At 38.2% G+C, this 17411-nt stretch overlaps 1 protein-coding gene across 2 annotated transcripts; it reads left to right on the top strand.

Annotated features, from left to right (window-relative positions):
* Window positions 1–4452: 4452 nt before the first annotated feature.
* Window positions 4453–13505, top strand: SFTPD (surfactant protein D). 2 transcript variants are annotated; one of them, XM_064717183.1, is made up of 6 exons: window positions 4453–4501; window positions 7683–7792; window positions 10258–10327; window positions 11014–11152; window positions 12165–12236; window positions 12961–13505. In XM_064717183.1, exons 4-6 carry the CDS (start codon window positions 11029–11031, stop codon window positions 13335–13337), a joined length of 573 nt encoding a protein of 190 aa, XP_064573253.1. In that variant the 5' UTR covers window positions 4453–4501; window positions 7683–7792; window positions 10258–10327; window positions 11014–11028; the 3' UTR covers window positions 13338–13505. The 2 variants fall into 2 exon arrangements, with proteins under 2 accessions (XP_064573253.1, XP_064573254.1); XM_064717184.1 differs by lacking the exon at window positions 10258–10327.
* The last annotated feature ends 3906 nt before the right edge of the window (window positions 13506–17411 follow it).

Below are 17411 nucleotides of genomic sequence, written 5' to 3' on the forward strand. Positions count from 1 at the left end.
AGCTGTGCAAGTGTGGTTCTGTCAGTCTGGGCTTACCTGGTCAGCTTTCCTGTCCTGAGGCAGTGTCCAGAGGAGCAGAACAGTGATGCTGCAATCTGACAGCCTGCAAGGCCATCATGCACGCTGATCTCAGCTGGACAAAAGTCCACAGGGCAGGAGCCACACTTAGAAATAGAATATGAGCTCTTACTAAGTCATATTACTTGAAATTTTAAAATTCAGCAAGGTGTTATCAGATGTGCCCCAAGTTCTGACCTTTTTCATCGTTTATGTCAGGGACACCTTTTCTTCCTTGAGGAACACCTTTCTTCAGTAGGTGCTAAAAAGAAAGAGTTTGAAATTGTGGTCTATTTTCTTCCAGAAGGCTTAAATCAGCCTTCCTGATGACCACTTAATTTTGCATTAATTATAAACTAATCTGTATTTGCTGTTATATCCCTGATTAGAACCAACTCATATAGTGCTAATATGACCTCCACAGAGCTTATAAGTAATGCAGGATGAAAGCAGCATTTGTTAATCAGCTGCTGGGTTTATCTTTCTAAAACACAATTTCAGGTTAAGTACATACTCAAGAGGAGCTATCCTGTCACATGTGAAAAAACACAATCATTGAAAGGCTCTTTTCATTCTCTTTGGTTTTCAAGTGGCAATTTTTAGTGGAAGCTACAAGGTGCAAACAGGAAGCCATTCAATCAGTAGCAGCTCATACTTACTGCTTTACTTTTTACTTATAACACATAAATATTGGGGAGCAGGTGGCTAATGCACAATTAGAGCATAGGAGAGGTGTGTTCTTTGCTGTGGCTGGTTTCCTGTTGTGAAGGCATCAAACTCTTCAGTTAAACATGCAGAGGAGAAGCTTTATGCAGGGCCTGTGACTTGAGCACTGCCAAATTGCGCTGCTCTGTTGCTTAGCACCTGGAGAGCTAAGGAGTGAAAAACGATTCCTGGGTTGCAGTTTGGCCAAAAATGCTCAGGGGAATAAATAATGCAAGATTGCCTGGAAAGCCAGGCACAGCCTTGTGTCTCTTTTAAGCTCTGCTAAGCCTCTCACCAGCAGCAGCATCACTGGATACTCTGTGCTGTCTCTAGCACAAATGACTTTGTCCTGAGGCACCTGCAGTTAAAATCTCTTTTTATGGCCTGTGACCCCAGTGAAGATCCAGACATCAGTTGAGCTGTTTAGATCAGTGCTTCAGGGCAGACACTTGTAAGAGCTCTTTCCTGGCTTTCTGTGAGCTCTGCTTTGTTTATGGCTTCAGCTGGTGGCACAGTCTGTCCCTCTGAGCTGAGCTTCTGTGCTTATCCTGCAAAGAAACTTCTGGCATATTTGCAGTGGGAGGAAGACTCTACTGTGTGCAACTGGCTGGCATCCTCTTCCAGGGTGTTTAAATTCAGATAAATTTTCAAGCAGCGGGACTAAATACACAGAATCTGAGAGCAGTGGTCGACTCCTGTTTAGGTGTCTAATTTCAGAGCCTGAGATTGCTGTGTTGGGCTTCATGCAAACCCCCCTGCACCTGCTCAGTAGTGCAGCAGCCTGAACTTCACTGTTTCCTTTCCTCATCAGGCTTTCTGGGCTTACCTGGGAGGATCCTGAACAGAATCTTTGCCCTTTCTTCCCACCTGCACAGCTGTGCCACAACACTTGGCCACCTTTCCCTTGTGCTTCAGCTGTGTAGGAAAAAAAGGTTCTGTGCAAATTTCCATCCTGCCCCAACAATTATATCAAGCACATTTATAATTCAAAGTTTTCTTTTGATGTAAGAGAAGTTAAACCATGCAAGTTTCTTTAGCTGAGATGGACAGACACAGAGTTTCACCAGATTTAGCTGGAAATCCTGAAACTCCTTCAGCAGAATCATATTGTCTGCATTAGTTACTCTCTTGTTTATCTCCTGTTTTGCACTTTATGTGCCCAATGACACCCCTGTGACGTTGTCCCATGCAGAAGTGGCTTGACCAGCACTACATTGCCTACAGATCACAAGCTATTAACTTCTCCATCCCCTTATACCCTCTCACCCTTCCTAAACAACCATACATATTCACAGAAACTAAAGATTGGAATTATGTACTATCTAAATCCTTTTACCTTTTTATTCTAGAGCTGCAGCTAAAATGGAAAAAGGGATGTATTTATGGGACTTCCTAAGCCTGTTAAGTAGATCTTTTATTTATGCATCAAACTAGTGGAGCAAATATTATCTTGAAGCCTCTGAGTGTTCTCTATGGGCTGTTATTTTCTACTACATGGTCTTCAGCTTCAAGCTGCAACTGCCTCCCTCTGAAGAATCTCATCTGTCATTTTCATGAGTGAAGTGCATTTCTAGGTTTCATGACTAATGGTGAAAAAAAGTTAAAAGCCTTTCAATGGAAAAGTTCTACACTTTTCCAAAACAAAGTGAAAATATTTCTATTCCTGTTTCTTTATAATTCCATATTTTAAATACTATCTTAAAGCAAAACCTGTATTTTTAATAAGTGGGGATTAAGTGTTGGCAACAATATGGCAGGACTGGATGACAAGAAAAGTTTTCAGTTTCTCATATATTAGCAGTTTAAAAAGTTATTTAAGAAATAGTTCGAATGTATCTGCAGTGCTTAAGTATATATTAGATATACTTAAGTATATTAGATTTAAGAGATACATATTATTATTTATATCACTTCACTAAAAATTGTGTATTATTCTTTGTCTCAAGTTACTGGGAGTTCTCCAGTGGTTTTGAATGATGCAGTCCTAATGTTTATTTTTGTCAAATATTCTCAAAATAGTTCTGAATTTGATATTTATTCTAGCAAACTGTGAGTTGTTGAAAATATTATGGTTTACATTATTTATCTCTGTAACAATAACAAAGTATGTTCCTCAGGAAAGGTAAAAAACCCATAAAAGATGGCAATTATTAAACAGTTGGGTCCCATTTGTGTAGGAAAATAGATTCTAGAGAAATGCAATGTACTACTGGTATGGTGACACTGGTACCAAAGCAGGAGCACAGTTCTCAAGGTTTTGAAAACTAAATTTTATAAGTTAATACTTAAAATCACTCCAGTTTCAGGGGACTGCCCACAGGAGCAATGGCAATGGCTGAGCCTGAGCAAGAGGCACTCTGCTGTACCCAGCAGGCTGGGCTGTGCACAGGGCTGGGGAAAACTGGTTTCTAGCTTGGGTCCCTGAGGTGTTCTGGTACAGCAGACAAACAATGAGACTACTTGAAAAATGAGAATGTTTGAGGAGCTCTTGTGTAGATTCCCACTCCTGGGAAACAAGCATGTTCCTGTCTGCCTAGAATGAGTCCTCAAATCCAAGTAAGAGTGCCAAAACGAATTTATAAATAAATACAATACTTTCATTATACTATAAAAGGTATATTTTATACTAGAATAGGTAGCTGAAATGATTTTTAATAATTGTATCGAGTTTCTTTTGTCTTACTAACAAAAAAATTGTTTAATCTTCAAAACTACTATATAAAGCTGCTTAAAGGCTGTAAGGGGTGACCCCCATGGAATAACAAAATGATATTTTATTAGTTAAGTAGTTGACATTCTGGTTATTACATTTCTCAGAGTTATTAAACATTCTCTTTGATTTGTCATTCAAGTTAAGTCTGCTGTGTTTTAATAACCTACTAAACGTTTTCACTTTGAATCATTTTGGCCTCAAGCAACATTCAAGATCTTCCCCTCTCTTGAGAGAGAATCTGAGGGTGTAGAACTCTGTTCATTCCCGTTTGTTTTATTTCTATTTCTTTGAGTCTTCATCTGTTCCTTGTTTTTATCCATTAGCTGAACTTCAAGGGGCTTTAAATAGAGCTTTTCTTGTTTACCCTTGCAGAAACCTTCCAAGAATATTTCTGCACCAAAGCCTCTGCAAAAACTGCACCTTAACTAGCTTCAAATCAGCTGAGATATATCAATCAAAGGTTGCTTTCTTTCAACTTTGCATTCACTGTCCTGGAAAAATCTGTGGGAAATGGAATTCTGTAATACCTGCTATCTTAATTTTCAGCTCATAACAGCAATAAAAACCACAATAGGTGATGTTTGCTGAGAATTCATTAATGGTTGTGTCCCTTCAGTAAAATGCAATGCAGCTTCATTTCACTGTGATCATCAGACCTTAACAGCCGCTTGGTGAGTTTATTATTTTCCTTTGCTACTCTGTATTTTCTGCCATGTGTTTCCAACAAGTTTCTCCCAAGGACTTTGAATTTCTATTGCAAATAAAACTTTGACAGTGCTTTTGGTTACATATGTTCTAACACTTATCAGTGAGACATTACACAGCCATTTCCCAGCAATAACAACATAATAAGAGCTTGGCAGAATTTTTTTCCCATCAGCAGGCTAGATTATTTTAAATTGACAACAAGAGCCAGGTGGCTATTCATAAGGGCAAGATATGAATTGCAAGCACATGTTTCCAAGGCAATGCTGGCCAGTGGCTGTTCAAGCATAAATTGCTTCCTATTACCCCTTTTGATGGGAGGTAAGTGGTGTTCCCATCTCTATGGGAACACAAAGTGGCAGCACACCTCCAGCATTACTCTTTGCACTGTTCCCAGTGAAACAGGGCAATGTTTACTCCGCTGTGACACACCTAAGTGACATTGCAGTGAGTAATTTCCTTGTGCTGTTGAACAAAGATTAGGAGTCATGCCCCATGCTGTTATGCAGTATTTCTGTAAGGGGGCTGCTTGCTGCAGGAGATCAAAGGAGGAATAGAGTTGGTAATACAGGACAGTACAGTTGTCTTACAGGATAAAAGGTGAAGTGATGATCTGAGGGGAAAAAAAAACAAACAGGATTCCTCAATGATCTTAAGAATACCATCTCTCTAAACATTAGTTATTCTAGCTCTGAAACAGGCAATAAACATTCTTGAAAACGTTACTATGTTTTGAATTTAGAGTGAAATATTTCTGGTTTCTGTTTGTTTATGAAAGGACAAGAAGAAGCTGATTATAGTATGGTCCAAAGTTTTACTAAACCTGGATAAAGAATATGGGAAGGGAGAAGGGAAGAGCACCTGGCCTGCCCAAAGGAAGGAAGAAGGCTGTGTCTAAAAATCTGTTATTGTCCAAGTAAGAGCTGCTTGATGCCTTTGTTTTAATGTGCTCAGGTTGATTTTCTCCTTTTTTAATCCAAGGCATAGAAACAATAGTTCAGTCAAAATCACTTTAATCTAGCAACTTGCCTACCATTGTCACAAAACCCAAGAGACCACTTTGATATCTGTAGTTTAAATCAATTTTTTGAAGTATATGAGAGAGAAGGAATCTAATGTAATCTGAAAGCAAAGGTCAGGTACTTCTGTTAACATAGGTTTAACTTGAAAGTTCTTTGGCAGGAGAGAACCATGACTTTTTTTAAAAAAAATAGAAATCTGGTCACCTCTTTTCTTGATAGCAAAGTTTGAATTGTTTTTCCTAGAATAGAAAATAGATAGATGGAAAGGTATTTGGGTTAGGGTTAAGGTTCAGTTCAGTCTGGTGAAGCCAGCCCTTTAAAATCCAGTGCTCCATGCTCTGCCTGCCATCTCTGCTTGGAAACTCATCATATATATTCAGTATTCCTTCTTCTTCTACATATACCTGTGTACACTTAAACATAGAAATCTCCCTGGGATCCACTCCCCAAAATAACAGTGTTTCCCCAAAATAACAGCATTTCTCTGATGCCATGATTTTTCATAAATATGAACAGGTCTCATCAGCAATTACCTTCTTCCTATAATGTGTTTACCTCAAGTTAAGGTCTGGGGCACACAGAGAAGAGTTTTATTTCAGTATTAACAGTGTGGTTAAGTGCCTCACTGTCTACATTTTTTTGCTCCCATTTCTGCATCAGTGCACTGTGAATTAGCATACAAATTATTTTATCAGTTCTTCTTATTTTCCAAAGGCGGAGACTGTTGAACTTCCCATATTTTTGTTTGGTTTTGTGTCAATAAAATTGAATTGCAGGAGGGGAGGAGGTAACACTTCACCTACTGGGTTGTTTCATGACATAAGAGGTGACATATGCTTAGTGCCCTGTATTTCTGATGAAGCCTTGAGCTGATGCCAATGAGCCCTCTTAAAGCTAACTATAGACACTTAACTCTGTATGATTTAAAGCTCAGCAAATAAATTACAGTGGAAATGCTAGAATACAAATATGAAAATGACTATTGTTTTGAAGGAGGTAAACATGGAGACTTGACCACACCTGCTTACCACACAGATGCTGTACCAGGACTCGCTCAGAGAGTCAATATCAGGAACTTGCAGCACAGTGACACACTTTAAATTATTGTCTCACAAATAGCAAGGCTGTGCATCACTATTTTATGTGAAAGAGCACAACATAGCTTTACACAGATCAGGATATGCTAAGTTATCATAATCAGTTAGTGATGAGCACACTTCAAAACAGCAAAATGAGGAGTTTACCTTGTGTTCTGAAGCTGAGAGGCTTGAAAGCTGTATAAAATTAGTTCTGGTTCTGAAACTTTCTTGGCAATTAGTTTTTTGAGGGTAGCATGCAGAGCTGTTATAGAAAGAAGCAACTTTTTGTAGAAAGAAGCAACTTTCTTTTTGGCCAGATGACATCTTGATAAATCAGACTCCATTTCCCCCCTTTGCTGAGAGTTGAGCAGGGTCTAGTTTTGATCCACTGGCAGCACATCATATTTATTATTCTTATGGCTCTTCCTAATGCTAGAAGGAGGCATGCAGCACCTGGGGTCCTCTGAAACCATTAAAATTCCCTGGCTGAGTTTTGTGGGTGTTTCCCAGCTAAAGGCCTTCAGCCATTACCACACAGGTTTACCTGCAAATTTCAGAATTCCCATCCCAGCTATTCTACAGGAATGCTAGGTTGTAGAAAAAATATTTACTTTCTTTCTTCCTTGTTGAGCATCTTTGTTTTCCCTCATTCTCTGCTGCATAACTAAGGAAAGTAAATCTAATGACTAAGTAATCTCTCACATTGGATTATGTTTTAGATTTCTTATCAGATTCCATTGTGTAAGTATGATCTGACTCATGGGAGAACAACTGTTATCAAATGTATCTTTCTTCAAAAGTTTTACCAAAAGATAAGAATTGATAAGGCTTTCCTAGATCATAAGCCATGTTTTGCTTATGCCACACTTTCATAATAGATGGAGATAAGCTGATGGATCTTTACTGATCTCCCTGTTTAATGATTTCAATTCTTTAATTTTCTTATAATATACATTGTGTTAGGTGGAAGAAACAGTACAAATCTCCAGAGACTTATCATGTTCATGTATTAGAGCTGCAGGTATATGCAGTGGTGCAGCAGAAAAACCAGCCCTTACAAATGTTGCAGAGTTGCCTAGAAATTAGATCTGTTGAGATTTTATTCTGGTAACATTCCCAAGAAATTGGGCACCTAGCAATATTTAAAATATTGCTTCTCAAAACAGGGATCCATTAAGTCTCATCTTATTCTGGAATTGAAGAAATTTCCTATGTACCCCAGAAGTCTGCTGCCATCCAGGAACAGAACTACCTGGGTCTTTGTGGTCAATTGTCTGGTATCTGTGCTATTTCCAAACTGCAACAGGAATTGGAAAAAATATCTTATCTGTTGGGTGCTGTCTAACCCACATTTTATCCACTCAACACCAGTTTTTTACATCTACCTCATCTGGACTACAGAGAGAAATGGTTTCCATTGGTGCTGCAAAAGGACTAATGTGCATTAAGAGCTCTGCTGCCCATCTGGTAGAGGAAGGACTTTGAAGATAGATTGTCTGGAGCATACATCTGTGAGTATGAACTGATCATTTGCCAAGAAGGAAACCCGCTACATCCTCAGTTTGCTGTTTGTGGGGGGTTTTGAGGTGGAGAACAGGCCATGGTGGGCGGTTTAACTGCAGGACAAGGCTCACAGTTATGAATGGAATTGTATTTAAGTGCCTGCACTATGTCTAAGGGGAATCCTAAATGCATCTTCTGCTTTGATATTTTATCTTGGCTAGGTCGGCCAGTTGATATTAAACATCTCTAATTGCTGGACAGGGAGCCTAAAGATGTTAGATTGCAGCTGTGAATCCTGCTGGAATCATTCAGAAAGAATAACACTATTATTAGGGGTGATGACAAAACTTAAATAGTTTCGGTGAAATGCAAATGAAAAATAGAGACCACGGTATAAACTGACAAAACACAGAAAATCTGTGAAGCTGAGGTATTTCTGTCTCTCAGGTGAGACATTGATGTGTTGTCTTGCTGGGGTTTATAAAACAAACCCCATCTAGGATCAATCATTTTAGAGTAGAATGCATCAGAACCAGAAGGGAGTTACAAAATCCCAGTATTTATTTCTGGGAAACTGCAGGAGCAAAAGCTCTGGTTTCTTTTTTTTTTTTAATCCATTTGAGAATTCTGTGCATGTATACGGATTTTTTCCAACATCCATCTCTGACCAAGAGAGGAGGAGCTGTCTTGTGCAAGAGAGACCAGAATGAGCATTCTAGCACATAGCTAGAAAATTATATTAAGGTAAGATAAATACATCAGATACAGAGAAGGAGGAAAGTTTAGAATTCTGATTACTGGGTCAGACTATCTGGAAGGTACCAGGCTTCCCTAAGATTAATCACAAGAGTATCTTTCCTTTCACAAGAGCAGCTGGTGGCCATCTGCCATTTTTTGCTTTTATAAAACAACAAACAATTTTAAAATATGGCCTAAAATTGCTGAAAGTTACTTTACGGTTTTATATCTTTTGTGTCTACAAATCTGGGGTTATCTGTTAGTTCTGGGTTGTATTTTCTACAGCTTTGGCTTTATTTTGTTAAAAAAAAGAAATTTCTCAGCCCTTAAAACTGGCCTCAGTATTTGCATAACAAATATATGAGCAAAACTGAAAAAGCTCATTCGTGGCCCCAGTATCCACTTCAGCCATATCATTTAACAAACACCACACTATATAAAGGGAATTCGTGTGAAATGATTTTTCATTTCATTTTGAAGCAGAAGGGTAAGTTGAATTTCCTTTTAATAAATCACAAAGAATTTCAGCTAGAAGGCAAACCTGTTCCTTTTGATTGCTGTGGTCATATTTACATTCTAAAATTAAATTTCCCTTTATTAGTAATTTTTTTGCTTTGCTTATACTAGCAATTTTGGTAGATAAGGAGGTGCCTGAAGGACACTAGATAGTAATGACTGATGAAGGTCATTAAAACTGGATTAAAACTGAAGGGCTGTGTTTTTTCAGTTTTGCTATATAACTGATCAGGGGTCTGACTCTGCATCATAATCCAATTATGAGCTGGATGCAGTAGTCCATTCAAATGTAATTCCCTGAATGATCATCACCAGGCAAAGGGTACATGTTGTAATTGCATTTCCTTATCTCAAGGATGTAAGTATTCCCATCACCTAAGGTAGGTTTCTGCTAGGGTCTTTAATAACCTGCTCTCTCTGAGTCACTGGCCAGTGTTTCCAGAGGGCTCTGCTGGCCTTCAGTAAAGGGCAAACAACTCGAGATGCTCCAAATTCAACAAACCAAACTCAACTGCACTTTAAAACTGCACATCTGCTCTCAGGGGGATTTGATTTTACATTGTTTAAAGTGCACATTCTTGACCATACTGCTGCTAGTTAAGCAGATCCTATATGCTGCAAATTTATGACAAAATTGAATATTTGTATATTCAAGGGTATGTCGCATCAGATTGATGTTGATGAGACATTCCCCTAGAAAAACCAGTTGCTGTTGATGCAGATTAAAAATAACCTCAAAAGTCTTCTATAACAGAGTCAATATGGAAGATCTAAACAATGCTTTTTCTTTTAAAAGCTTACCTCACTTAATAAATGACACTAGATGATATTTTTATTCTGCTTGGCATATATAATTTGAAATATAATAGGAAATACCTTGTTATAACTTGATGAACCTAGATGTTAATAATCTTACTGCATTCAAGCCAACCAAGCTTTTATTTTAAATTTTAAGTGGAGCTAGACTCAGAACCTAGTATGTGTAAATGCTGATTTTTTTAAAAAGATTGAAGTTTTTAAGAGAGAGCAGGTACAGGATCCTCTTTGATTTGTGCCAATTAAAAAAGTGAAGTAATGGATATTATTTGTTTTGTATGAGTCAACCCATGAGCATCACCCCATTGGACACAGATACACATTCTGGCATCTTGAACCTTTCTTTATATCTCCTGTTAGTTTAACTGAAAGATGTCAATAACTGTATATTTCTATGCCATAGTATCTTACAGTCCTTCAGGTTTCACAGCTGCACAGCACACCCACCCACTCTGCTGTAAACAACCCACAAGGTACGGTTTTAAAATGCTTTTTAGTCATGATAGCTCAGCATTCAGATTATAACCCTAGTTGCTGTTTTATCTGTGGGGATAAAATAAGATGAATAAGCCTTTTGCCAACCAGCAAAAGTTTATTTTCTACAAGATTAACTGACATTTTCAAGCTTGTGGAAGTTTGTTCAAAACAGGATAGGAATGTCAATTGAGCTGTGAAGTTTTGCCCATACGTAAAACAGTATCAGTTTATGCCAAATAAATGTGCTTAGATAGTGTTGTGCTGTAACGAGCTCCCAAACATGACCAGTCCCACTGTGACAGATCTGCCTTTCAGGTTAATATCCTATGCATCATCGGGTGATTACAGTCCTTGCAGACAGCTAATGGCTTAAGTGTGATCAGTTACCTCTGAGTTTATCATTTCTCAAGGATTAATCCAACAAATAGTCAGCGACAGTGAAAGGGCTAATTTATCTTCACTACTCCAAGTTTATCAGTCTAGAAAGACTTTTGTGTATAAACTACACAATGGTTGCAAAATAAATCTTTTACATCTGAAATATAAACTTTATTTAAACAAGGAAAGAATGTAAATTTCAAGAAGGGATGATGGGGTGGGGGGAGAGTGTGCAGCTGGATAAACCAATGTCTACAATTTCTTACAGAATTACCTGACAAATGTGTGATGGTTTTTTTTACAGCTGGCCTGAGAAATCATGTTGTCTTACTCATCCTACACCCTCATAGCACTGGCTACTTTGTTAGTGACTTGCCATGCATCGAGTAAATGCCCAGAAATTTCTGGGCTGCCTGGTATCCCTGGAAGGAATGGTCTGAAAGGTAAGCAAACTTCCTCTTTTGCAAGAGACCCACCTCACAAAGGCTGCATGAACAGATAACACAGAAGGACATGTGCTCTCAAAGAAGTAGATGTGTTAATCACAGGAAGGAAAAGAGAATGGAGGAAATGGGCAGTTTATTTTTTTCTAAAAAATGGGTCTCCTCTCTCTTCTGGGGGAAGAGAGGAATTGAACCAGTTATCAACACTCTAACATATAAATATTTTATATATATGTAGAAATGTTTTCTCCAGGTCTGCTGGCAAGGCTAAAGCACTATTAGAATTATTCCCATTCTCTCTGCATTAGGTCAAATATGGGGGGATTTTAATGGATTGTGAAGTGCAGTAGGAGCTGCAGTGTTGCTGGGGATGCAGCAATGTTTTGTGCTTCTCCATTGCTGTTTATTTTAGCTGTGAATTGTGGATTGTGATCATGAAAGTACATTAGTGACTTTATTCTACACATAGGACCCTCGTTACCTGTGGAGAATGGTAGGAAAAAAAGAATCTACCTTTGCAGTGGGTTCCCATCTTTAGCAAGCAGTACAGGATGTATTTTACACTATTCAGAAACCTTCCACTACCACTGTTTATGGCTCCCATTAAAGCAAGATAAACACCCAGCACTTGAAAAAGAAAGTCACACGGTGTCATAGAAACTGTTTCCTCCTCAGAGTGTTCCTCATGCCTGCCATTACCAATGAAACCTGTCTTTGGCAAAGCCAGTTTCACAGGTAAACTAACAAAAGGCTTCAACCTGTAGAGCTTCAGTTTCTTTTCTGCAGAGGAGAATTACCATCATTTCAGAGGATTGGATGTTTTTGTTAGTTTGCTTTAATATATATTAATAACAATGTGAAAAAATACTATGAAAATATTTCTTTTACTCTTGCTGATGTTAAAAAATGCTTTTGCAAGTTAGTTCTGGATAGTAATTGGTGTTATCCAGGGGCTTGTTCCTAGCAGCACAGCCTAGTATAACTGTTTAACTTTTGTTTTTTATCTGTATAGGTCTGCCTGATTCTCTGGCCAGCAAATTTGCTTTAGCAAATTTGAAGCACCGACTTTTCCAACTTGAGGCTGGTAATTCTTCCCCTTGTTACTTTTTCAGCTCACAATCAATTTTAAGTGCAATAGGCGAAGTTAGTCACAGAACCACGACTTGCAGGAAAGAAGTTGCATTTGGAATAGGTGCTACACCCCAAAACTCCATTTTCTCACTCAAAGCAGGGGAAGTCAGGGTTCTTATTTCCCTGGTGAGAAGCAGATTCCTCTTGGCAATCATAATGCACATTTATTCAAATTTGGTTTATAATTAAAAATATTCCAACTACCTGATGTTGCACTTTCCACATGGATTCATGGAAACTCAGTCTTGTACCACTTTTTTCTGTCAACGACCAGATTGTTAAAGGTGGTAAATTGTTTTGTACTGAAAGGGATTCAGAAAACAATTATCATTTTACTGTTTCCTTTGCACAAATCTGAAGCACCCTGATCATCTTTAGAAAGTACCACTGATCATCTTTAGAAAGTATAGAGAGTATAACAGGCCTGATATTTAGCAGATGTTGGTGAGACATCCTTGTCTTGGAGACAAGGACAAGTGGTCATAAGCACAAAAATATATTTAGTGAACAGTTAGTGAATGAGTAAAATTAAAGATCTTTATTTCTCTTCCTTAGCTCAATTTTTCCCTCTGTTCCTTTTAGCACTTTTAGTTTTCATCTCTTGATTTCTTTTTTTTTTTGCTTTGACATCAGTATGCCATAGAGAATTTACAAAGCTAACTCTTTTCATGTTTCAGCACTTGCTTTGAATGGGAAAATAAGAAAAGTAGGAGAGAAAATACTTGCTAGCAATGGGAAGAAAGCTGACTTTGTATCTGCACTACAATCCTGTGAAGAGGTTGGAGGAACTCTTGCAGCCCCCAAGAATGAGGAGGAGAATAAAGCTATTATGGACATTGTGAAGCAGTATAACCAATATGCTTACCTGGGCATTAGAAAGGGGGAGACCTCAGGTCAGGTTAAGTATTTAAATGGCATGCCTCTGAGTTACAGCAACTGGCACCAGCATGAGCCCAATGGCAAAGGGACAGAGAAATGTGTGGAGATGTACACTGATGGCACCTGGAATGACAAAAAATGCAATATGTACCGTCTCACAATCTGTGAATTTTAGAGAATGGCCTTTCAGCCACCTCAGAGAATGGAGAAAATGGAGTATCTGTGTTTCAGGTTGATTAAATTCCTGCAATTTCTCTGTATCCTAAAATATAAGATGAATCATATTGTGATATTTTTTAGCCTTAGGAAAATGCCAAAATTTCTAGGTGATTAACATGATTAAAATGTGCCTGAACTGACATGCCTGATGTGTTTCTCCCTTTTGGAGGGTTGGGAATAACTCAGACTTCAAATGAAGTCTCATGGCAGATTGTCTCCATACCTTTGTGAAGATTAGAGGAAAATTCCAAGGTTTGACTTGGGAAATTGGAAATGCTGAAGTTAAAATTGCCTGTGGTGTCATAGTTGGAAGCATTTTGAAGTACTTAATAGTTTCTGCCTCAAAAGAGATGCACAGACATTGACTTCACTGGAGCAATTATGGTCTCAGGTTTTGGACATCACTTTTGATCACAGAGCCTGTGTCACATTGAACCACTCACTGATTCATTAGCATCAACCTTTTGTTTCATGAAAATATCAACAATACTAGTTGCAAATAATTTTTCTAGTTTCAGAGGCTACTCTTTATAAAACACAAAGAGAAACATTGCACTCAATTCAATTCGATAGAGTGTATAAAATGCCAAAGACAGCATTTTGTTGCTAAACAGCACATTCCCTCAGAATACCATGGGACTGCAGGGTTGGAAGCCCACCTGTCTTTTCCCAAAGCAGATCATATTTTGGGAAGGCAGCTAAGAGTGGAAGTTCAGTCATTTCAAACACAAACATCTCTGCTGATGTTATATACCAAGCAACAGCACAGACAGACTTCAACTCGACTCTGGTAGGATCAAGAAGCAAAATTTCACAGAATATTCTCCCTGCTACTCTGTTTGGGCAGCTGGGCAGAGTTACCACCAGCAGCAATTCTCACATTCTTACCTTGCAGTGAGGAAGCCCTGAGCTCATCCATCCTCCTTTACACACTACCTATGGGGGGAAAAAAAGAAAGCACCAGCTTTAAAATTCATGCATGAAACACAATTTCCCCCCACATTTGGCTCTGTGCAGGAACCCCTGGGAGCAGGGCCTGACTCCAGGCAGTCCCAGATGTTCTCAAGGCTCCCCTGAGGAAGAGGTGTAGGGTCTATTCCCATTCACTGCAATCCCTGCCAAAATTTTGGCAAGGGATGATTCATCCCCAAGGTTCATGCAGCACTCCACTGATAAAAGAGCAGGCTGGGACTCTGAAATGGAAAAGGTACACCCAGGACCACACTGGATAGATTTCAAAGTGTGACCCTGCTTCCAAACCTGCTTTCCAAGGCAGGAGTTTTGAGACCTATGACCATGGTACCATTTTAGCCAAAAGTTTCAAACAGGAAGGGAATAGAGCCATGACAACTCTAACTCTGTTGAAAAAAGATAAGGCTAAATTTATACCTTTTCATTTTCCTGGGTTTAGATGTGACCAGCTACACTAAATCTGTCAGAAAGGGTTGAAGATTTACTTAAAGCTACTTAAACATTAGTATTTTAATAAGCAAACCTCATTAGCAGTTTTTGAGTCTAACTGTGCAGTTTCTTTGTTAGAACAAAGTGTTTACCCGTCACAAAAAGTTACCAAATCCTTCCCCCAAAAAATCCCTACCAACATCATCTTTTACTCTCTGAACTGAAAAAGCATTTTCATTTACATATATCTCCAACTAGTTTTGGGATATCCTATTCCTTTAGTTAATGAAAAATTTATTTCTACCACATTTGGGGCTGCAAAATGACTGTAGAGATCTCTTGTAAAGACCCTTAATAAGTAAAAATGTTTTACAAATGTTTTAACATCACATAACATCTATATCTAAACAGATTTAGACTTCAAAACAGCGGAGTGTTTTTCATCCAATAAGAAAAATAAGATTTTTATTTTCCAATCACAAGCTAGTATTTTTTACATCAATAAGCAAAGTATCTAAGCTAGGTCTAAAAGCCCAATCTTTTCTGCTTTAGCCATTATTATTGAAAAAAGGAGAAAAAAAATCAAATTAAACACATACATGCTGCTGAAAAATAAAAGCTCCTCAGATCCAGACAGAGGACTGCTAGGCAGTGCTTTCCTCTTTATGGTTCACACTTGATCTGTAATGTTGCTTGATTATTCTTTGCAGTTCCACAGAGGAAAAAGTATCCAGAAATTGTTATTTTTAAAATTTTGATATAGCTTTTTGTGTGTGTGTTTGGTGTATAACTCTATCAATTCATACCCTCAAATGCTATTTGAGATACCAGGATTTCAGTCTGCTATTTGTGAAAGATCTGAATTCTCCATTTATGTTTGGTCTTTGTTTTTTTGGTTATTTTGTTTGGTTTTTTTTGATGGACAGAGAGGTTAGGTGCATGAAGAAACAAAATACATCATTTCTGTGTTCTGCTATGGTAATATAAAATTTTTTTTTATAAAATCTTTCCTTAAAAGTGCAATAATAATTCCTGATGTATAATGACCAGACCAGGAAAAATCCAGGTTAATCCTTTTTTCTTCATTTATAATAATTTGCTACAGAAGTGCAACATAAAGGTAAGATCTTTAAATCAGAAAATTAGTTACTCCCCACATGCTATAGAAACTGTTTTTTAGGAATTAAGATCCTAGTACAAGTAAAAAGATGGCAAAAATTCAAACCCCTTTGAGGCAAGTGGATCCTGTCTCACATGAAAGAAATTGAGTATAGTTAATAAGGTATGTTTAACATTTAGACTTAGGCAAGAAAAATTATGGATATTTATTTCAGAGAGAATTTTCTCTGGTCTAGAGTGATATCCTCTTTTATAATGGTATAATGTAATTAGTAATTTCAGCTTAGAAGTACTGTTATCAATTTTGAGCATTCAAAAACCTCACACCTGCCCCCATCAATCCCTACCACATGTGAAGAAACTGACCATTGGTTCCAGCAAACACAAATTTTTCTGATTTTTGTAGAAACTTGATTAAAAAAAACCCCATGGCCCATGGTTCTTGAGAAAACCGAGTTCCAGTTCAAACTCTTGTGAACCCAACTGGCAGGATGTGACACAGGCTGGCAGGGCTGCCTTATCTTGTATAAATTGTGAGCTGTAGCTCAGAGTATCAGGTTGCAAGTGATCTTTCATTATGGGAAGCTGAAGCACACTTTTATAAAATCCTGTTAGCCAACAGCTACACAAACACAGCTGATTCCAAAACACAATAGGTACAGGATTCTTGGAAATTAGAGTAGCACCTTAAAAAAAATTATAAGAGGACTGGGATGTTTTTTTGAAGTCCCTGTTAGGGTTTGGCAGAATCTGCCTCAAGGGCTGTAACCAGTAACTTGGCTGATGCCAAGTGAAACCTGGAATGAAGCTTTCACCCATCTCTGCCCTTGTGGCTCAGGAGCTGAACAACACAGCCGGGAAAAGGTACCTTAACCCTTGAGGAGGCTGAAGCAATGGGAACTGTTTAACTGTTAAAGAAATGAGATATAGTCTTGCTTTACAGCTTCTGTGGTTTTTCTCAGCTAAGCTGCACCAGCTGACACATCAGAGACATCCTGAGTCCTCCTCTTGGATCCTTCACCTTAGCCCATAGGGCAAGATGGCATTCATGTGCACTGATCACAGGTAAAATGAACACTTCGTGCTCTAAAATTTAATTTTTAAAAATGCCTGTTGAAGTCTGCTATCCCAAGTGTCTACATCTTGCTGAATTGCTTTTAATGCTCAGCAAAAATAGCCTCAGCCCTCCTCTGAGAAATGGGACCTCATGTCTCCCCATGCTCTGTGCTCTTCCTGCTATTCCCAGGCATAAGAGAGTGGCTGGAGACATTTTGACAATTATTCTGAAATGCAGAAAACACAGGACAAGGGTGGAAACAACAGCAGAACAGAACAAAATTGACTTAAACAGAAAATATTGCCGGGCTTGCGGGCATTTAAATACAAACAGAGAATAAGAAAATAATTTTTAAGGTTACCTGTGAATAGCACTATGGAAGAAAAAACCTAACTTTCAAGAGACTGAGTATACCAAGGCAAGGGTAACAAACAGGCTTATGGAAGGAGCACA

The sequence above is a fragment of the Zonotrichia leucophrys genome, chromosome 6 (assembly GCF_028769735.1).
Source record: "Zonotrichia leucophrys gambelii isolate GWCS_2022_RI chromosome 6, RI_Zleu_2.0, whole genome shotgun sequence".
Taxonomy (NCBI): domain Eukaryota; kingdom Metazoa; phylum Chordata; class Aves; order Passeriformes; family Passerellidae; genus Zonotrichia; species Zonotrichia leucophrys.